General features: G+C 51.9%; 3 protein-coding genes and 1 long non-coding RNA gene across 4 annotated transcripts in view; all 4 read right to left on the bottom strand.

Annotated features, from left to right (window-relative positions):
• Window positions 1-219: 219 nt before the first annotated feature.
• On the bottom strand, window positions 220-12,724 carry LOC128812722 (hydrocephalus-inducing protein-like). The gene is made up of 15 exons (XM_053987300.1): window positions 12,378-12,724; window positions 10,671-10,833; window positions 10,081-10,179; window positions 9,168-9,377; window positions 7,890-8,018; window positions 6,811-6,988; window positions 6,239-6,336; window positions 5,364-5,497; window positions 4,270-4,406; window positions 3,511-3,632; window positions 3,241-3,423; window positions 2,729-2,875; window positions 1,402-1,641; window positions 941-1,145; window positions 220-464 (listed from the first exon to the last, which is right to left on the bottom strand). Exons 1-15 carry the CDS (start codon window positions 12,584-12,586, stop codon window positions 220-222), a joined length of 2,499 nt encoding a protein of 832 aa, XP_053843275.1. The 5' UTR covers window positions 12,587-12,724.
• Window positions 12,725-12,808: 84 nt separating this feature from the next.
• Window positions 12,809-16,856, bottom strand: LOC128812890 (hydrocephalus-inducing protein homolog). Its single transcript, XM_053987541.1, has 4 exons — window positions 16,759-16,856; window positions 15,436-15,688; window positions 14,664-14,807; window positions 12,809-13,326 (listed from the first exon to the last, which is right to left on the bottom strand). The coding sequence occupies exons 2-4, from the start codon at window positions 15,466-15,468 to the stop codon at window positions 13,066-13,068; spliced, it is 438 nt and encodes a 145-aa protein (XP_053843516.1). The 5' UTR covers window positions 15,469-15,688; window positions 16,759-16,856; the 3' UTR covers window positions 12,809-13,065.
• A 111-nt stretch (window positions 16,857-16,967) lies between these two features.
• LOC128812874 (uncharacterized) lies at window positions 16,968-20,597 on the bottom strand. Its single transcript, XR_008438860.1, has 4 exons — window positions 20,444-20,597; window positions 19,825-19,989; window positions 18,801-18,953; window positions 16,968-16,997 (listed from the first exon to the last, which is right to left on the bottom strand). It is a non-coding gene; the product is annotated as an uncharacterized LOC128812874 (long non-coding RNA).
• Window positions 20,598-21,713: 1,116 nt separating this feature from the next.
• The window catches only part of LOC128812973 (hydrocephalus-inducing protein homolog), a 54,478-nt gene continuing 54,176 nt past the window's right edge, over window positions 21,714-22,015 (bottom strand). The window contains exons 14-15 of the mRNA XM_053987703.1: window positions 21,828-21,928; window positions 21,714-21,723 (exon numbers count right to left, since the gene is read on the bottom strand). Coding sequence (XP_053843678.1) covers window positions 21,714-21,723; window positions 21,828-21,928 — 111 coding nt within the window. The remainder of the gene's footprint in view (window positions 21,724-21,827; window positions 21,929-22,015) is intronic.

Below are 22,015 nucleotides of genomic sequence, written 5' to 3' on the forward strand. Positions count from 1 at the left end.
AGAGAGGGGGACTGCTTGGTGACACTGGCACAGGAGGCACTACAGGGACTACAGGCCCTGGAAAAATCTCCAACAAGATTTCAAAGTTAAAAGGGCAGTGGGACAGCAAGTGTCCCTCCAGGGGAGGCCATGGGGGAGGCAGCTGCAGCGTGGGTACAAGCTCTGAAGTCTAGAGCCAAGAGGATCATCTCCATGTCCTGTTCAGCTGAGGAGTTTGCCTTAAGCACCATGGCCCACCAGGATGCGTTCCTCCTGCTTGCCCCTCTCCCTGCAGCCCTGGGATGCAGCTGACATACCTGTCCGGGGTGGCCCATGGAGGATGACAACAATCCCTCTGTGCTGCTGCGCTTCACGCCTCTCTGAAGACGGGTCAATGCCCAGGTGGCGCATGACAGCCCGAGAGATGGGACTGCCAGTCACTTTCAGCATGGACTCAGGACAGAATGTGAGAGTCCTGCGATGTGCTGCAGTGCAAACCAGGGGGAAAAGTCAGCCTCCTGCCGACATTTGATCCTCACCATCCTCCCCATCTCCTCAGATCCCAGGAAAGGAGACTTGGTGAAAGCAAGATGAGCTTGTTCTTTTGTTGCTAGGAAGGTGCAAATATAAAAGAGCCAGTGATATTAGACCTAGTCCTGCTGGCTGAGGAACTGCTCCAGTCCTAGTCTTTGTGGCTAAGGGACACAAGGGAATATCCTGATTATTTCCCCAGTCTATAGCAGGCAGATAGGAGCTTGCTTTGTCTACACTCAGGGTTGGTAGAGGATGCCACAGCCCTTCAGCCAAGAGTTCCTCCACCAAGCTGGGGAACAGGCAGCTGCTAAAAGCATGGGCTTGCCCTGGAGAGCAAGGTGACAGAGAGTTCAGGGTGTATGGGCTGGAGTCCCAGCTGTGACCACAGTCAAAACAGACACCGCCAAACCCTCACTGTTTTTCTGACCTGGTGCTGCCTTGCCCTTGGCCTTGGCCTCAGCCTCAGCCCTGGCCTTGGCCTCTGCCATGGCCTTCAGCTCTGCCTGTTGAGCCTTCGGCCTCCTCTGTGCTTCATGGTCCTCCAGCACCTCTGGGGGCAGCGTCTCACCCACGGCACGTGGAGGCATAAAAAACCACTTTTGATACTCGGACCCCACTGCCATCCGCAGGATCTGTGTGTGTAGGGAAGAGAAGCCATATGCAAGATTCCTTTTCTTGCCTTTCATCACACAGACTCAACAAACCCATTTTCTGTCTCCTCCCTTCCTCCCAACAACATGAACTCTTTAGTTTAGGTCCTCCCACAGCATGTCAGCAGAGTTGGCTTTGCCCTGGGATTGCCTCCATCTCCCTGGCACAAGCCTGGGAATGCTGCAGTGCTGTGAAGCTTGGGCAGCATGCACGTGGGGACCAGATCTGCCTTCTCACCTTCTCCTCCTCAAGGTACTGCTCATCAAAATCCAGGGAGTAAAACTCAATGGGGAAGTTGCATGGGTTCTTCACCACCACTGTGGCCTCCAGCCCATCACTGTCCACCAGCATCCATCCCATCTTTAGTGCTGGGGGGCTGAACTCCAACCGTGGCTCCAGACCTTCTCCTGAGAGGTGCAGCTTTAAGTGACTGCTGCTCCCACAAATGTTAAGCTCCAGCTCATTCCTGTAAGAGCTCTGAAAAGAGGAAAGTGCAGAAAACACATCCATGAAGTCCCACGTGACAGGACCCCAAATACCACAATGCTTGCCCCAAGGTCAGGGTGTTATCAGTCCCTCCAAGGTGAATGGAAACCAGATATTTACTTCTGCTAGGGACTACAGCATCTGTAGTAGTCTGGGTCTGAGTAACTGGGATGAATCCTGGTGTGCACTGTAACTGGGTATTTGGTAGCAGATGGATGTACGACGGACTGTCAGGTGTTTTCACCTGGTCACGCAGGAGTGCAACGCTCATGGGAAGGGCCCTCGGGGTTACAGTGTCCAGACACAGTCCTGGCACTGCTGCATCAGGCAAACACCAGCTCCAGGAGAGAGGCAAATGAGCTCTCGCTGGCTAGAAATAAGGCTCATCTTCTCTGCTTAGTGCTCGGCTCTGGTCAAAGCCAGACAGAAGATGGTTACATCTCTTGAGCAATTAAAAGATCCCTGGGACTGTTTGTGGGCACAGAAGCACTTGTGTCCATGCTGGTACACACTGCCAGTTTCCGAGACCCAGCGGTCACAGGTAAACTACTTTTGGGAATGCTCCATCCTTTAAGTTGAATCTCCAGCTGCATGGCAATGTGCAGGCAGGCCAGAGCCCCAGGGACTGCTGGCAGCACACCACTATAGGAGACTGTCCTGCCATGCCCAGGAAGGTGTGTGGTGGCTGTTTTGTCTGTCAGTCCTGCAGCAGGATGAGCCCAGACTGGCCATTCCAGGATTATCCTCTGTGAGTGGGCAGCTGCTCTGCACCGAGTGTTGCAGCTGCAAACACAGCCAGGCAAGGGGGAGGCTGAGGGGAGCTGGACACATCCCCCCCATGTGCTGAGGGGCAGCCTCAGAGCCCTGGTGCTCTCTGTACAAGCTCCCTGCGGGCATTTCAAGCACATCTCATGGGAGTGCTCTGTGTGCTGAACTGAGCCACGCAGAGTACGGGGCTTGCAGAAAGCTCCCTGTGAAGGCAGAGCTCATACCACCTCTGCACCTCTGCACCACACTCTCAGGCCCTCATTTCCAGATAGCCAGACAGGCTTCCTGGGCTGACACCTGCCAATCTCACCTCCGCCTCGGGTGTAAACTGGATTTGCAAGTTCTGCCACTTTCCTGCACCAAGGGTTCCTTTGGAGGGCGTCACTTCAAAGGGACAGGGCTCATCCTCCAGCGCCTGCCGCTTCTGACGTACTGTCATGTATTTGAGGTGATTGTTCTGGGCACAGAAACCAATTGTGTGAGGTCTCCTCGTGCTCTGAGACACTGCTACGGTGCTGAGAGCACCCACAGCCAAACCAAGTGTGGCCCCAAAGCCCAGAGCTGGAGGGAAGCCCTGTAGACAGGGCAAGCAGATAGGGAACTACTGTTGTCAGAGGAGGAGGAATGGGTGAAGATGGCAGAAAAGCAAAGCATCAGCTAATGGAACAGGTCCAGGCAAACCAGCCTTGATCCAGACCCTCATAAGCTTCCTCAAACACGCTGTAGACCCAAGTGCTCAGGCAGCCACAGGACCAGAAAGGGCAAGAGTCACAAAGAAAACCCAACCAAGAAGTTACGTGTTCAACATCGCCTGTGCTTTACCTTCGGAACACGCTCGATGGACCATTTGCAGGCTACTCGGAACCAGTTGTAGAGTCGGATGGTCTCGACCTGGCACTGCCCAACAAGGATGTCAGAGAAGTGCAGTCTCTTCTTGGAGAGGTCGAGCGACATTTCAGACACAGTGGCACGGAGGCGGATGTTATACGTGGGGCCTTTTGTCACCTGGAGAAGGACAGAGAATTCAGTGGAGGGTGCAGGTGACATCTGCTGCTGTGCCCAGCCTGCTGCCTGTCCCAAGAGTTGTGGTACCTTTATGGGCAGCAGCACATCCACGTCACCCTGTGGCTGGTGGGCACTTTCAAAGCGCACTTCAAACGCCACGGTGTGGTTGGGGGGCAGGTCCTCCATCTTGTTCAGGTCCACACTGAAACCTTGAACAGATGAACACAAAGCAGCTGAGATAGACACGAAACACAAAATGTGCATAAGCACGTTAAAGCCTTACAGGTGTCCTGGCTGAGAGGTCTGGGGAAAGCCCCACGCCGTGCTGTGACCTGGACAAAAACTTAAGAGTGCTCCTGAACACCCCTCAGACACAGTGAGCACAGTGTGATGGAAGCGCAGCCTTGCCTCAAGGCCTCTTATGGAAGCCTCTTTTGATCCACCTGAGGATCTCACAGGCTGTTTCCTCAATAAAGGCTGAATACAGGAGCTGTGACAGTGTGAACTCCAAACAAAGCACTTCCAAAACACAGCAGACCCCACTGGTTGGCAAAACAAGCCCACAGAGTGCCCAAAGAAACTTGATGCTCGTGGGAGCCAAGGGCAGAAGATGCTGAGAGGTGACCAGGGTGATGAGCCCATCTGGCCCCTGCACAGAAGCATTAGGGCAGTCACAGGCAGACCAGGTCCCTGGGCATGGCTGGCCAGGAGAGTTCTGCCTCTAAAGCTCCCAGCAGGGGCACTGAGAAGAAAAAGCTCAGAAACCTCCCCAGGTTCAGTGGCTTCAGCTAATCTGTCTGAGACACCGCCTTCAAGGCCACAGGAAGTGTCTCCAGCACTGCTTACCTGTGTCCCGCAGGACAGACACATTGACCTGGAAGGACACATAGATCTGCCCAGGGTTGGTGATCTTCAGAGTGTGTGTCTCAGTGTAACCCTTCAGGACAGGGCCCATGTCCAGGACATACTCGAGCAGGTTAACTCTGCAAGGAGGAGTAAGGACAGTCCTTAAACCACAGTCCTTAAGCATGGCTACATGTCCAAGTGGACAGAGGATACAAATGCAGTGACAATTTCTTTATTCACTGCTGTAAAATCTCAGCTCAAGCCCATGAAACCCATGGCCTGACCACCTGGCAATGACTTTGGGAAGTCAGGAGGAGTGCAGGTCCTAGGTTTTATCAGCTACTGATGGTACCAGAAAATACAATTAGTTTAAAATGGACATTGGCCACAGCTCCTCTGCCATGAAAAGCCAGTATGAGTCCACTGGGCCTCCACTGGTCTCAGTGGAACTGCCTAGCCTGGTGTACAGCCTGAGCGTGAAATTGCTCTGGGGTCTAGGAATAAGGTTTGCCTGCACAGGAAATCTTCATTGCTCTGCAACCAGATCACATGATCTGTTCTGCAGAGCATCTTCTTCCTGAATTGAAGCCTCCCGTGCTTGTGCTGCATCATGATGGTGCAAAGGGAGGGACCAAGTCACCTAGATAAGCCCTGCCACCCCACCAGGATTCAAACCATCTGATTTTGGGTTTCAAAGGGGTTTCTGACATGTGCAGTTCCCTTCTCCTTTTGTTTAGTGTGTTCTGTTAGTTGGAACCAAGACATCAGCTGGGAGTTGTCTCTTTCAGAGCTAGTCAGCAGGAACAGAATTTATGCTGTCTGGAAGGGCTTGAAGGTCTGCACTGGCTCCCCCAGCTCCAGGGACAGAGCCCCACAGCTGTGGGGAGCTGAGCAGTTCAAAGCTCAGCGTGGTGCTGGGGAAGGGAGGACACTCTGCCGCTCCCATGTAGCGTGTCACAGCCGCCGGGACCAGACCCTTTCTGCAGTCCAGGCTATTCCCAGCTCTGCAGACACAAGGAGCTCTCAGGAGAAGGGGGCATGGCTGGGTGCTCCCCACGGGGCACCTGGAGATGGGGCTGGAAGGCCCTACTCACTTGACAAGACGCTGGCACAGCTCCTTCTCAGGGAACCTGCTCTTCAGGGCATGGGATGGGAGCTTTTTCTGCAGCTCCAGAGAAGGCTTCTTTATCAGCATCCTCATCATCTCTATCTGCAGCTGAGTGTTTGACTGAGGAAAGGGAAGACAGTGGTGGGTTAGCAAAGGTCCTTCCCAAGGCCCAGCTTGCACCTGAGAAAGGATCCCACCCTGCTCTCGTTGAGAGGGGGTGTGGGGTCCTCCCGTCTGGCTGCTCAGTGTCTGTGACACCTCCTGCTCTCTTTAGGCAGGACTTCATCTCCAGGGAAGTAACTCCAGCATCTTTGCCTGCCCAGACACTGTTAGCAAAGCTGATCTGGCCAGGCAGACAGACCAGCCAGGAACCTTCCAGAGCTCCAGATACTTGCCTGCCCCCAGCCAGTACCGAGGCAGCTTGGACAAAAACTGTCTGGAAAGGGAACCAGAAGAAGCTGGTGCCTCTTGGAGATGAGCACTGCCAGCACAGCCCCAGGGCACAATCAGGCAGCCGCTGTTTGGGTCTGTAAATCTGGCAGGGCTTGGGTTGGGACCAACAAACTCCCCAGCAATGACATGCATCTCCTTGAAAGCACCATCAACTCCATCCCTGGAGCATGGCTTTCAGGACCTCTCCCTAGGGTAGCCAGGAAGCTGGTGCAGCCCCAGAAGAGACCATGAGCAGAGTGGCAGCCCTAGGGGCAATGCTGGAGTGACACAGCTTGTCACCGACAGGTTGTCGGTGGGCAGGGAGGTCCCAGGTGCCATCAGGGCACCGGGGAGCTGCTGTGGGCTACCAGGGGCTCAGGTGATATGGGGAGGGTGGCATGTGCTAAACGGGGCTGCAGCTGTTCTTACTACAATGCCAGAACGAGGGATGTGGGGCTTCAGGCCCTGAGTCTTCGGATCCCGAGTCTTCGAGGTCTGACTCTTAGTGATCTCATCTTTTTCATTTCCTGAAGGAAGAAAACATCCACAAAGAGAAGTGTGAGCAAAGTGCCAGTCCCATTTAAGCTGGGAAGTCCCCGCCTCCCAACACTGGTTTCTTCCAGAAAGAAATCCCTCAAGCCATCTATGGAAACTGGATGCTGCTGTTCCTCTCTGAATCTCATCCCCTGCAATGTCACACAAATCCAACCCTGCCAGAAGCCCTGCCAGCCTCTCTTACAGCTTTCCCAAGCCTTTCAGTCTAGCCATCATCCTTCAGGACCCTGCCAGATGTGCTGGCAAGCTCTGCAGGATGGTTCCTGGGACAAAGCCCACATGGGATCCTCTGCTCAGGACTCATGAAGCAACCAGAGGGCTTGACTTGGTCTGGGAGTCCTGCAACCCTCCAGGCTCGGTGGAGGTTGGCATGAGCTGCCCTATGGGCATATGGTAGGGAACAAAACCAGAGGGGCCCTTTCTGGGGGCAGACAGGCTGTGCTCACCTTTGATGTTCCAGGGCAGGTTCACACTGATCATGGGAAAGGACGCTTCTCCTTTCAGGCAGATATTTTCTGGGTCCAGGTCACCCACTTTAAGCTGGTAAGTCCTGCTGAAGGCTCCTGGTAATCCCGGCATGTAAGAGAATTTCAGCACTTGCTTCTCGCCATGTGCAATGGAGCCCTGCAGGGACAGGAGAAGAGGGAGGGAATGCACCAGTGTTTGATGGGGGATGGCTCAGGGGACAGACAGGCTGAGGAGACAGGTTCTCATCTAGAAGAAACCATCAGACCACTTCACCTTTGTGATAAACATATTACAGTGTTGGCTTTCACAATTGTTAAATACCGTGTGTTCTATAATGCTGACTTTTGTAAAAGAAGTTTTACTAAAGTTGAGAGTTCTTTTAATGAGAACGTTGTGTTGTGATACCAGTGTTGGTGAAGAGTTGATGTAGTATTAACATTTAACCAATGAAGGAATGGAAACTTGTTGAATGTGTTGAAAAGTTACAAATGAAAAGTTACATCACTAGGACAACTGCACATGCTCCATCTGCCGAGCAGGACCCGACAGAGCACCCCAGCGTTCTAGCAGTAACACTCTATCCCTGTCCTCTCTGTTTATTCTCTCCGTTTCTCATTTTCTCTCTCTGCTCCCTCTTCTATCCCCCTCTGGTCGGGACCATGCCCTTTCTTTATCAATGAACAGTTTTCAGATACAATACTTGCTGCGTTTGTGCCTTATTTTCGTCCGAGAAATCTATCAAAAAGAATTCTCCTCTACTCCCCTTACAGCGGGACAGGACAGTGACCACCAGCACACTTGTGCCTCCCGCCCGTGTCTGCCTCTGACAGCAGAGCCACCCACCAGGCAAGGCCATGGGGGAGTCGATCAGGAGGGCCCTTGTTTGACCTGCTCTGACCCCAGCAGAAATTGCTTACAGCCCTGTCTCTGTCCGAGCTGGGTTTGGGGTTTTCCCCTCTGACTTTTTTCCCCCTTTCCACCCCACCCCCTCTTTTTTCCCTTTAACTCTCCTGGGCCACCTGGCACAGGGCTGGGGTCAGTCCCTTGTGCTACTTACAGTGGTGGGCTTGACCAGAAACACGCCAGGCAGACGCTGGTCGGCAGTGCTAGGCTTTAGCACCCAGTTGAATTCAGGCTTGCCAGTGTTTGCCAGGGTGACTGTGCGGTGATGAATTTCATTAAACATCTGGAGAGAAGGCACAGGAGCAGGAAGTTACAGACCCAGGCCTGCTGCTGGGAATCTCCTTCCTCTCTCCTGGGCTTGGAAGCAGACACATCATGGGAGCAGGGACAGAGAAATGAGCACTTGGGAACCTGGGGAACCCCCAGGCACAGGGCACCTGCAGAGGACCAGGGAGCTCTGGCAGCACACAGAGGTCTGGTAACAACCATGGGAGGGCCAGCAATAAATGAACCAGGGGACACAGGCCCTCTGCACTCTGAGGGGTCACCAACAGCCAGGAGAAACAGAGACAGCACCGAGGCATTCCAGAAGAAAAGGCATGCAAGTATTGGCAAGCAACATACATGCAACAAGGGACTCACACAGGGCAACACAGGGCCAGCAGCTGGGAATATCTGTGGGCTTTTGTCGCCCTGATTTTCAAGAGTTTTCTAAAGCCTTCTGAGTTTACATTCTTGTAGAGAACTTTCCCACACAACTTTCTGTAAACAACCTATTGTTTTGCATTCTTTCATAGAGGCGGAGAAATTTGATGTACAGGTAGGTTGTCCAGTGTCCTTGGAGAGGTGGCACGTTCACCCTCCAATCCACTGGCACCTTTTGAGAACTATAAAAGATTGGAGTCAGAGAAAATAAATTAGTCTCTTCATCGTGACCAAAGCTGTGGTGCGTCGTTTTTCCTTGTGTCATCTGGTGACAGGCTTTCAGCTGGACAAGAGTGAACTGGGGATTATTCTGGGACAGTCTCTCCAAATCTAGTGACTGGAAGCCCAACTTCTTCCCTTGACTGTTGTGTGGATTAAGCAAGAGCTTTAGACAAGAGCATTTCCTTGGAGGTCAGGCTTTAGGCATGGATGAGCAGAGGGACGTCTCAGGGACACACCCCTCAGAGCACCCCCACTGGGACCCTGCCTGCCCCAGGAGGCAGTCTTAGGTACCCTGAAAAAGAGGCACTCCCAGCATTTTGGAGAGGCTTGGAGATGGCCATTTTAAACCAGCTTGGATGCCAGATGTGTCCCTCAAAGGTTGTACTTCCAAGCCCCAGAGCCAACAAAGGGGCTGGGAAGGGAAGGGAGCCCTGGACCAAGGTGGGCAGGAACCTGCTGGCCGTGGTCCCAAGGAAGGAGCTGTGCCAGGGGACGTGTGTGGTACCTGAGAGCCACAGTCGATCTCCCGGGAGCTCAGGGAGTAGCTGACACGTGAGGCCTCTCCGGTCACCACCACCTCGTAGGTGGGGCCTCCCTCCACGTGGCACAGCGCCGTGACATTGCAGATGGTGTTGAGGTGGCCAAAGAAGGTGAAGGAGACCTGCTGGCTCTCTCCCGGCTGCAGCACACCTGACACTGGCACGATACTGAAAGCCTGGAGGACAGGAGAGATTGAGGTGTTAAGCACGGAAATGGATGCAGAAGAGCATCTTGGAGCAAAGTGTAGCTGTACCTGGAGGGGCCTATTCCCCAAACACAGCCAGAATCACCCTGATCTCATCCCGCATCCATGCCACTGACCAGTGGAGGGACCATGGGGAAAATCTTCTCCCATACTCACAGATCAACACATTAATTAATACATTACATTACAGTGAACTGGGATGTCTCCTGGCAGTAGAAATTCTCTCTGATGCACAACTTGCCTTTAAAAAGCATTTCTTAACTGCTTTTAGAAAGCAGTTAAAAAATAGGAGGAGACTCAGAACGAGAGCTCTTGGAGCTGAGCGAAGGCCCAGCTCATCTGACTCCTGAGGCTCTTCCCCTCTCTCTCTGATTTAAATGCTGCTTTCTCAAGGTGCTACAGCAAAAGCTCCTGCAAAAATTTCCTATGGACCACCTGATGAGTTCCAGGGGGAGCAATGCCCTCCGCAGGTGCTGCACAGCATCCTTGGGCAGCCCTACAACATGTCCTGCACTGCCTCTCCAGCAACCAGTGGCTCCAGCAGCACTTTGTGATGGGCCTGGAGGGACGTGAGGCCCCTCTGTGGCCAATGCTGAGGGCCACCAGTGGGACTGGGAGCTACAGCCCTGCTTGCCACACTGACAATGGGCAAGTGAGACAGATTCCCTCTTACCTTCTCCACTTCGAGGGGAGTGTGTGGCATGTCCACGGAGTGCCTGAATCCCACCAACTCTCGTGGGAAGCGAGGGGGTTCAGGCACTTGTATTTGCACCTGAAAAACAAGCCATTTTCTATGCTGGGAGGAAGAGACAGCCACTTTGCAAAGTCTCAGGTTATAAGACAGCTTCAGGGCCACCAGTGCAATACCAGCTCTCGGGTGAAAGCAGACACCTGGAAACAGGTAGTCTGGCTGGGCTGGGAAGAGGGTACATGGAGATCAGGACTCATCACAGCTTGCTCTGGCAAGGAAGCCGGAGGTCTTACCATGATGCTGCAGCTAAAAGCCTCATCTTACATTGTGAAGGAAACAAGGCAAAAATCCCACACTCAACACAGGCCCGTAGGATCTGAGCGAGCTTCTCCAAGGAAAACTCTCCTGTTTCTCCCTCCCACTCACCCCATGTCCAGCCACTGGCCCTGCTGCCCAGCCCACTGTCAGGGCACAGGACAGCAGGGCAGCAAAAAGGGAGGTCAGCACGAGCATGGCTTCTTGGTGGCAGGCTGGGGAGGCAACACAAGCAGTAGGTGTACAAGAAAATCTACCTCTGTTCCTAAAGATTGGTTAAAATCCTGCAATTCTTTCAGGGTTCTGGCTGCCTCCTCCCTTCCAATCTTGAACTGTCTCCATTGAGATGACAGGCAACCCAAATAGGTTCTCTTCCCCTTTGGTGGTTGGGGTTTGAATTTAGGTGGGTAAGGCTCATATCTGGAAAACAACATAACTATGAACAGGGACCTGCAGAGGGAGGGAGGGACACCTGCACGAGCAGCTCCTGCTCAGGATGCAGCCCCTGGGTGGGTGCTGGCACGTTGACCTGACAAACGGTTCGATCCAGCCCATCCCAATCCAGGCTGGAGCAGGTCTGTTCTAAGGGCAGCCCAGGGATGACACTGAGGGAGCAGCAGTGCAGCAGCTGCAACTGATTGCATTGAGCAACTAGAGAGGACAGGGATTAACACCTTGTGGGGATGCAAAAAGCACAGTGAGAGAGGAAAAGACAGAGAAGGCAAGAAAAAAGGTGAGATTTGAGGCACCAAGGGGCAGACCCAGCCAGTGACGAGCCAGCACAACCCCCCCAGTGCCCAATGCCAGAAACTCTGCAGCTCCACCAGGTATTTATCAGGAATGTTTCCCTGACACTGCTGGGGGGTTGGCTGACATTTTCCAACACTCCCAGGGGACTCAGGTCACATTCCCCATTTTAAATTGAAGCAGGTGCTCAGGGTAACTCTGCTTGTGTTTCTAATGCCACGTGAGGGACACAGTCAAGCCGTGCCTGCCTGTCACCCTGCTGAGCTGCAAGTGCTCCCCACACAGTCAAACCCGACCTGGATGCTCCGTTCCCAGACAGGCATTCAGGGCCTGTAATGACCTGCTCCCCAAAGAATCACTGTCTTTTGCTATGTAGCCTGTTATCTAAGGCTGGGCTTCATTTCTGGATGAGGGGCTCTCTCATCATAGCCCCCGAGAGATCCCTAATCATCTAGCCCACTGTCTTTAGTTGAATGAATGGTTTGAGGCAACTTCCCAGGACCATGATGCCCAGACAATGACATTTTTCACTCTAAAGCAGAAACTCTCTGGGAGGCAGGGATAGGAGATGATGTGATGAGCAAGTCCTGCTGCCAAGCAGTTCAGAACCCATAAGGGACATGTTGCAGTGGGGAAAAGTCAAAATGAGTAACAAGTGTCACAAAAAAAGGGAGTGAAGAATCCAAGGTGTCCACTGAACACTGACCCCTGGGAATGAAATTGTCCTGGCACTAAAGGAGTTGTCTCAGCAAAGAAGGAAAGGGAAGGTAACAAGATGTTCAGCATCAGCCCAGGCACTAAGTGGCTCTTTCTCTGGTCTTGGACTTTCTGGGCATCCTGCAGCACAGTGCAAGGGAGGAAGGCAAGGAGCAGAGAGCAGCTCCTGCAGAGAGGACCCATCCCAAAGCAGAGGGGCCAGAAGGGCCTCCAGCAGCACTGTGGGAGCTGGGACTAGGAGCCCTTCATCAAGGTGGACACTGCCTCAGGCCACAGAGGTCAGAGAAAGCAGCTTTCACCCCAGCTTTCCTTCCCAGGGGAAACCCCTATGGGGGCTAGGCAGCACCAAACTGCTGGAAAACCTATTCCCTGAGCATCCAGCCTGACCACGGCTGGTCAGCGTTATTTGTCAGATCCTAGGCCAACAGCTTTGTTCTTTGCCAAGTACAATCAGGACACCAGCAAGAAGAGCTTCAGGGAGAGGACAAAGGTGCACATACCTCAACTTGTTCACCTGGCTGTCCGAATGGAATGACCAGTGGTACTCGACGGGAAGTGGGCTGCGGTTGGTGATCTTCAGAGAACGCACTTCTTCAGTGCCAGCCACGATGCAGCCAATCTCCAGGGTGCCGGGCTGGATTCGGAGACTTGGGAAGTGGACTTCTCCCCGAAGGGTGATACGCTCCACAAAAGGATGGCCCCTGACCATGTCTATCTTCAGAACCTTCTCTATTTTCCAGCTCTTAAAATCCAGTTTATAAGCTGGGTCAAATGCGATGTAGAGATGACAGGTCTCCCCTACACCCACTGTCACAGGCTGCAAGGACACAAACAGTAATTAATCACCTGTGGCATGATGTCCCAAGGTCTCGACAGCATGAAACAGCAAATGCTCAAAGTGTGACCCCAGCATGGGATTCTCAGTTCATAGTTCATTTCTTATCAGCAGGGGTCTGACTGCAGGCACCACAGTCTAGTCCAGGATTCCCTCAGGCCCACGTTTCTGTGCTCAGCCCCAATACAAGGGGGTGGCTGCTGGAGAGCTGGCATGCTTTCCAGGAGACACCTTTACTGCATGGCTTGCCCAGACCCAGTTGCCTGCTCCCTTCTCCCTGTGCCTTAAAGCCAGGATGGATCTTCTCAATTCACATAAGATTTTGATTCCTTCAGCAGCTCTGCTGATGCAGCTCAGGCCAGCCCACTGCTGATACTGCAGAATAAACTTCTTGACTCAAGGAGCTCCCAACAGAAAGGCACCACCACATCCCTCCTCTTCAGACCCCACTGCAGGAGTCCAGGGCTGCTCACCTGGCCGTCAGGGAGGGGCTTCTGGTCCTCATCACAGACCAGGAATGGCTGCTCCAAGTCCAGCATAAGGTCCAGTGGCAGCAGGCAGGTGTTTTTTAAAGCCAAAGGCTGGTACTGCAGCGTCAGGACATCACTGGGTTTCTATGGAAACAGGAGAGAAGGAAAAACAGCCTCAGCCAGCCACAGACCTCCTTCTGCTTCTGCTGCATCTCACATTTTTCAGCCCCAGAAGTGCATACATTTCTGTTTACCCTTTCTATTTGTTTCTACCCTTCCAGGAGGTTTTTCTTTATAGCAGATGCTTCTCATCTTTAGAAACCACAGCATCCTCTGGAGGACAGGGAAACACTCCCACGTACAGATGAGGGAACAGGCCCCTGAGAGGAGGTGGCTGCTTGAACAAAGATCTAAAGCAGAAAGTGAATCCAGACCATTTGCCTCCAGATTTGTCTCTCTATTGGGCAGAACAGCACTAGATGATCTTCACACGCACAGAGTCATTTCTCACAACCTTATTGGCTCTAGCAGCCTCAAAAAGCAGTTTGCCTGCAGCATGTGTCCTGCAGCCCTGCTACAGGGACAAGGTGTCTGTGGTCTCAAAGCTATGATCAGCCCAGGCTCTTCTTTCCTGTCTATGCATTGTGCTGGGCTTCCTGCATGGTTTAGAGAAACCAGAGACTTTGGGGAACTACTTCTGGATGTACTGATATCAAACAGGTGCTGTGCCGTAGTATGCAATAAATCAGTTTGTGTGTGTGGCATCGAGCAGAACCCAGGCAGAATCAGGGAGAGCTGAAAAGCTTCTAAATTACATCTGAACTGCCTGTTCCAGGGATTCTGTACTTCAGTGGAAGCCTGGCAACCAGAGGAGACACCTGAAACTACAGAAACCAAATCATGAACCATCTTCTCTTTTTCAGACAACTTGCAGGAGACAGAAAGATGATGCTGGAGTTGGGATCCAGAGACTAAAGGGCATCTGCTCTGCCTCAGTGTTATCAGCACTGCAGCTGCAGGATGTCTGGGGGTCCTTACAAGCAGCTGAGGCTTAGGAAACTGCACAGAGCTGTACCATATAGCTATACCACAAAGCATCCATGCCAACAGCAGAGAAGCCAAAGAGACACAGGAGATGATGGGTTTTTCCTTGTCAGCCTGAGGAATTCACAGGAATGTCCATTTCTCCCAGCTTCCCTACAGCATCAGTGTACAGACATCACCGGGCCTTGGAGGATCCTCAGAGCCTCCCTTTACAGTGAGCAGAGAAACTGGCATTTCTCTGGAAGTGCCACCATCTCCTTGGCAGTGCAGCTGTAACTGCAATTTTACTTTGGGGACGTTAAATACCAGTCTCATCTCTAAAAGCATCTTCACTCACTTTACAGAGTGTCTCAGGAAGGGTAAAGAGGGGCTTTAACACAAGCACACAGCCCCCTCAGCCATGCTCTTAAATGCCAGGATGCAATCCAGAGACTTACCTTCTCCACCCGGAAAGAGAATTGACTGGCTGATGCTTCTATAGAGGGGTGAATGAACTTGCAGGTAATGATTATTTCTATTATCTTCTCTTTGTGGCTGGGTATCTCAATGGCAGCTTCACAGAACACATAATCCTGCACCTCCTGCATGCAAGAGTCACTTGTCAGCAGTGGGTGGTGGCAGGGCACCCTGCAAATGCCCTGAATTGGCTCAGCACCCACCACCCACCACGGGCCCTATTCCTGCCACAGTTACAGTCACTGCCCCTTTTTCTTCCTGTGATGCAGCTTATTTATTCTGTGCTCAATTGCCTGTAACACTACACCCCAATAACCACAAAAGGCACTTGTGAGAAACTCCCTCCCTTCACATGGCTTTTGTTTTACTCCGTGCTTACCCCAGATAAAGCACTTGGCACTTGTTTCATTCACTTTCTTTTTGGGCTCCTAGTCTAAGTGTAACTTATTTCTCTACCCTTCTTTGCTGACTCAGCATGCAATACTGCTTGCCCCAAAAGAGCAGTATTTCCTTCCACCCCTACTTTGGGATCAGCACTGGGTTTTGGTAGCTGTGGAATCACAGTAAAGTCTTAGCTGGTCTGGTGGTGGCCAGCAGGGAAAGCAACTGGTGCTGCCACAGAAACGTGTGGTCTTAAACCAGTTTTGTGAAGGCCCCTCCTCATTTCCCCAGGCAAATGTCAAGGGATGTGGGACAAGCCCAGGGGAGGGGATCTGATGGTTCCCCAGGCTCAGCCCGTGGTGGGGACCTCACCTGCGAGATGTGGGAGAAGCCTCGCAGCACCATGTCCACAGACTCGCCTGGCTGCAGTGTCCCCGTCGGTAGCTCCACCTCAAACACGGGGGCGGCACGTTTGGGGCTCTGGGAAGCATCTTTGGGGCTGCTGAGGGCTGAGACACTCTGGTCCTTCCCCTTAGGTGGGCTGTAGCATTTCGCTTTCCACGAGAGCCAATGCACACGGTTGCCTCTATTTGTTAGCTTGAACTGACGAATACAGGGAAGGTGGCTAGAATAGAAGGCAGGATGGAAAATAGTATGGGAATCGCTATTTCCCTGGTCATCAGATTGCTCCCAGTGAGCAACCTGAGGTGTTAGTAGCTTGGAGACTGTCTTCATTTCCAGCTCTTAATGTGGACCAGAAATGGTGTCTGATGAGCTGCCCTTCTGATGTCATTATTGCAAAGAGAAATATGCTTATAATGGTAATGTAGCATTTTCCAGGCAAGGCTAACAGGACGTGGTGTTTTCCTCCAAAATGTTTGTTCTGGGGTGATTCATGCTGTTGCTGTATTTTGTATTAATCTGTGCCTGAAACTGTGACTGAATCTCTGAGACCCTGCACTTGGGGACCTTGTGTGTGGGGCTATGATTGCAGGCATGTCTAAAAGCTGGCTCAGAGGCAGTTTCTGGATGACCCCAGCAAGCTGGCAAAAATTGTCTGCCTGCTCCAGGAGAGGAAACCAGGGCAGCAGGGCCTCTCTCATTCGTAGCAGCCTTGGTTTTGCAGCACTGGTAGTCATTTGTAGAAACTTCATTTTGCAATTAGAAACTGTTTGGAAGCGAACTTTGCAAACTCTGCTGGCAACTCTGCCTCTGGAACTGCTCTGTGGGCTCCTGCCTTCAGGTGAGGGTTGTCACCCTCCTGTCTCTTTGTTCCCAGGGCCCCTGATTGCCTGGAAGGTGCCATTTGGAGGGGAAGGGGAAGGGGAAGGGGAAGGATGTGATGCCATCTTCCCTTGGTCCCTCAGCCACACGGAGGGACCGCCTCATCTGGGCACCATTTTGGGAACCTTTTGCTCCGGGGCAGCCTGTGAGATCATTACTTCATCAAGTGAGGACATCAATGTATTAGAACGAAAGACAATTCAGTGGCAATTTAGCAACTGGTTTCCCTGTCAGTGGCTTTTGAGAGTGTCTAACAACTCTCAACTGGCCATCACATGTTTCTAAAGGAACCTCTGCCTTCAAGGAAGGAGTCAGGGCTTTGAGCACTGAACAAGATCTTGCCTGACAGACTACAGCAAAACTGCTCCATGTTGAGACAGGAGGAGAGGTGGGAGTGGAGAGATCTCCTACCTGAATTGGTACCCCAAGTTGAGCTCTGGGGTTAATGGCTTGTCTGTGACAAATGTGGTGCCAGTGCCCAAAACCTCCAGCACACAGGAGGTCCAAAGGCTGTTCCCAATGAACAGCTGGACATTGCCAGTAAAAAGCCGAGTGTCATTCGGGGCTGCTGTGACAGTCACAGGAACCTTGCCCCTAGCAGGGATCACTCCTTCTTCGGGCTCAACGGCAAAGCAGTGGGGTGTGGGATCCTGTAAGACAAGCATAATATGCATTTAGGATGGAAACCATCCACCCTGGTGTCTTGTGGGATAGGAGAAAAGAAAGACCAAAGAGGGGAGGACAAAAATCCTAAAGGCTTAATTTCCCTAAAGTTAAGCTACAGTACAGGGCAACAGCAGAGCTCATACAACCTGCATTTTCCCCTCCTTTAACGGACTCACCCAATTAACCCACTTTTGCCCAACCCAAGGGATGCTTATCCTCAGGAGAGTGTGCCTTCCCCAGTCTTTCTCTGGAGTGTGGGCCAAGGAAAGCTGCTTTCTCTCTCCTGGCTTCTCACAAAGGCTCAAGGCCAGAGGAAGCCATGACTGCTCAAATCCCACTGCAGAAACCACATGGCTGGAGGACACTGCTGAGAGCCTGAAGAATATCTCTGCAAAACCAGTTGAGCAATACCCCAACACCAAACTATTCTTTCCCAAGGGGCCATCAGTGCTTCTCAACATCCCCTCAAGGACTGAAGCCCTCACTTCCCGCCAATCATCAGCTGTAGAGAGATGTCCCAGTGCCCTCTGCTTTGGAAAAGTCACCTCCAAATGGTTAGAGCAGAGCAGGAAAGCAGGAAGCAGAAAGCAAACTGGACAATGTGTGCTCCGTGGGCATGGCCCACTCTTCCCAAGAACTCCTGTTCTCTGGTTTCTCATGGACTTCACGGATTGGGCAAGAGAGCTGGAAGCTGTCCCGGGGAGGGAGGAAAGGCCTTGCACCAGCACAGCTGTACAGACACAGCTCTGCAGGTCTGGCCCTGCTAGGAGCATGTGAAACCCATCCTTTACACACCACAACCACCCAGCTAAGGTGCATTGCTCCCTGCAGAGGCTGGAAGCAAAATTCCATTGTGGAGTCAGGGAAAACTGCCCTGGAAAAACCCCCTCACTTCAGGGTAACATTTATCCCCCAAACAGCTGGAAAAGCAGCAAGATGAAAATTCACACCCCTCCTCCTTGGCCCAGGAGGCTGTGGCTGGACTCTCCCACACGGCCTGACGCTTTACCCATGGCCACAAACAAGTCCTTAGGATCAGGTTTTAACCAACTCCACAAGTCCAACACACCCAGCATGAAGAAGAACAAACCTCAGGCCTCTCACAGATCTCCCCCTCCAGCAGACATCCCACCCCGCCCCAGGCCCAGGCCCAGCCTACAAGCCCTTCCTGCCAGGGGAGCAGCCCCAGCTCCTTCTGCCCTATGCAGCCTCCAATATTAAACAGCCTTTCTCTGCAGCTGGTCCCCAAAGATGCTCTTCAACGGCACAGAGATCACAGGCTGTGGGGGTGCACAACCCCCACACATCTTTGGCTGGCTTGAGCCACAGGAGGTGTGAAAATTGCCTCCCCACGAGCAGTCTGAGGACAGACCTCACACCCTGCTCTCTACTACTAACAGCAGTTTGGCACAAAGCAAATGTAGATGGAACAGGGAACCATAGGGAAATCCACGTTCTCTGGGGAGCAAAGGACCACAGGTTTCTCTTGGTCTTGGAGCTCCAAAATGTGACACGCACAGCTAAAGACAAAGGATAAAATTAAGGGAGAACTTGTCAACACAATCCAGATTAATTTCTGCTCCAACATCTCTGCACCTGACTTCACTGAGGGATGCCCCAGCTAACACCACTCCAGAGCCAGGTTCCTCTTGCCTCGCTCAGATGGAGTATTGGAGTATCTTGCTTCCTCTCACACAGGGCAATATGGAAATCTTGCATGTAAAAACCATGTCATGGCTGCTACTGACCAGTCAATTTCCCTGGAAAACAGCCCCACAGATACTTACGATCTCTAGCCTGAAGTCTACAGGGACGAGACCATTGTTCAAGAGGGTAAGGCTTCGTGAAGTAGGCTGTAATAATGGGACCTCGCCAAAGTCTATCTTGCGATCACTTAGGCGGATTTTTGCCAGGCATCCAGAGCTCTGTAGTTCTATTCTCTGTTCCAGGAAGCAGGCAAGAAAGATTTTTTAAAAAACGAAACAAACCACAACAGGAAAATCTAAACAAAGCTTAAACAGCTCAACCCTGCTCAAGTTATTTCTTTAGGGACAGCTGCCACTCTCCACCTGAAAAGCTGGGCTTTTGGGGAAAAAGAAAATTACATATTCACCTCCATATTTAAAAGGATTAAGGTAAGAGAACCTTTCAAACTACAAATTATTGGCCCAAAGGTAAGAGCTTTGCAAGAAATCTCTAGTTTAAAGACCAGGCTGACAGTTAAACAACTGGTTATTCTGGTGGGGAGAAACCCTCCTCTTGAAGGGAAGCAGCGTGATAGTTGAAAGCAACTGTTTTGTCAAACTTCAGGCTCCCTGGCGCAGCCTGCATTGCCTGTTCTTCCTGTTGACTGATTTACGTGCAGTGCCACAATGGCCCAGGTTCAGTGTTTGATGCCATCCAGGGAATTTGGCATCCTCATTTCCTTATGTTTTAATAGAAGTTTAAATCCTTGCAACTACTCTTCAGATGCCAGCTTTCCCTTCTTTTACAGAAAGCTCAAGGTTCCCAGAAGTCTACTGACATCCTCTTTTGTGCTCAGAGAGATGACATTTTAAAACAGATGTTTCCAAAGTTAATAGCATTTTAAAGAATAATTAACTAAAATCATCCTCGATTCCAGCTTAGATGAACTACCTTCTGTGTCAGACACTGAGATTACCACCTATAAGGCATGAGCTGTTTGTGCCACCGATCCCTCCTGTCCTTCTCCTCAGCAGCCTGTGCCTGTTTTCCCCGGAAGAATCCCTGTGCCCTTTGCACCCTGCCAGGAGCAGTTGCACAAAGGCACACATCTCCCCTTGCGCTCACCCGTGGGTTTCTCTCATCCCCGAACACGCCGACAAGAACGTTGGTGCGATGCTCGCCCAGTGTTTGGACTTTGACTATAACTGGAATCTCTACAGTGCTGCGAGGCTGGACAATCCCATAGGGTTTGGGGCTGGAGTAGAGCACAGGAGAGTCCTCCTCGCATTTCTGGAAGGGACAGAATCAAATGCAACTTCAGAGGGACCTCTGAAGAAACTTTAGACTCCTGAACACCCCTGCAACAGCAACTTACACACATTTTTTAAAAATCCCCAGGACAAAGGTAAAAGGCACAAACAAGATGCAAGAATTGTAGGCTTAGCATTCTCAGGGGGTCCTGCAAGGAGGCTGCCAGCACAGGCACTGGTGTCTGTAGATGCAGCAGCTTTTCACAACCCTCTAAGATCTCCCACAAGAAAACACCCTGAAGACTAGAACATAAACTGTTTCCTCAGGAGGTTAAACTGCATCCTAAAGTTTACATTCAGGTAGGATCCTGTTCTCAGCAGATCTTTAAGACTGAAAAGAAGCCAGCAAGGTCTTATCCAAACCCTTTTCCCCCCTAAAACCTTTTTTTCTCTTCAGAAATATTTGAGAGGAGGAGGTGGATGTGATGCCAAACCTGGGGAATAAGCCTGTAGCAGCCAGGAAGGTCAGTGGGATTCCCAATGATGAACTTCCTCTCATATGGCTCCTTCAGCTGGCATTTACCATACAGCAGGATTTGAGGGTACACGTACAGCTCAGGAACGAGACACCTGGGCAAAGAGATGACCCCAGGGGAATCAGAGATACTGAGAGAATGGAGAACGTTTGCTCCCAAAGATTGTGAAATGGAGCATAACACATTTGTCACTGTCAAATGGACATTTAACAGCCCTGCAGTGATAATTGCCTTCTAAGTCTTCCCACTCAAACATGCCTTGTCAAGGAGGGGCAAACCCTGAGAGGCAGCACCCAGAGGCTGCCAAGTGCCCCAGGCACAGCACTTTGTCCCACAGCTGCCTCAGCCCCTCCTTAACCCAAGAAGGCTTGCAAGGACTCCTGTAGCAGTCCCAGTGATCCGTGAGCTCTGGGGGAGCCTTCCCAACAAGGATCAGTGCTCACTAGGGCTCAAGGAACACACGACTCTAGTGTCTCAGGAAAAATGACTCCCTTCTCTCCCACGGTGCTGTTGCCCTGCCTGACAACTCAGCTGTTTGCCCCAGCCTTGGAGGGCACGAGACACCCCCTGCCCTACAGAGGGGGGGGATCACCCCCTCCCAGGTCCTACAGCTCCCTCGGTCCCTTCACTCCACAGGTCCATGCACTGACTGTCCCCAGTTGCACTTGCTTTACAAAATGGCAGCCCAGGCACTGACTGGATGGCTCTGCCTGGGACAGGGAACAGCACCAGGGAACTGCATCCCTCTTGTCATTAAACTGATGCCCACAGCAGCAGAGCAGCATGGAATTCTGCTGCAGCAAGAACGACTTTTGGTTTACGTCTGAGAACATTAAAGCTCAAAATGGGAAGCAGAGGGAAGGAGAAAAACTAGAGCTGACTTGCCACATCAAGGGCTGTTTTCCCCTTGTAAGATCTTACCCTCACCACTCTGCTGTGAGCCACTTCTCCACTGCCAGGTGCCCTCATTAACAGAAGCAGACCCTGACTCTCAGCAGGCTGCTTGGTGTGTCCCAAACCAATGCAGGGTGGTCACAACCCAGCACAACTCCACCTTTTGCAGGAAGGAGGAGAGGAGGCCCTCGGGAAATTTGTTCCAGCTCAAGCACCAAAAACCAGGCCAATAAATGATATCATTCCTGGTCCCTTTAGAAAAGGGCCCAGGACCGTGCTGGGCTGGGAGCAGGGGTGCTTTGCACCACAGGCTGCTGTCCAAGCACTGCTGTTCTCATGTCCAGCTGGGCACAACATGAGGTCATTAAACAGCACTTCTCCTTGGGAGCTGCAGCCAGCAAAGCCTGTGCAAGGCAGTGGCTGGGGGAGGCCAGGGAAGGGCTGGTACCTGGCTGTGATGGTCAGGGATGCCACTCCCTCGCCAATACCCTCCAGGTCCACCAGCATTTTCCGGCAGAATTCCATCACGGTTTTGGAACACATGGTCACCTGTGGAAGAGAAGAGCAGTAAATTCTTCCTTACAAAAGCTCATTACTCACGTATGATATCCTCCAGCTCTTGAGGGAGGATTTTGC

This window comes from Vidua macroura, chromosome 11, assembly GCF_024509145.1.
Source record: "Vidua macroura isolate BioBank_ID:100142 chromosome 11, ASM2450914v1, whole genome shotgun sequence".
Taxonomy (NCBI): Eukaryota; Metazoa; Chordata; class Aves; order Passeriformes; family Viduidae; genus Vidua; species Vidua macroura.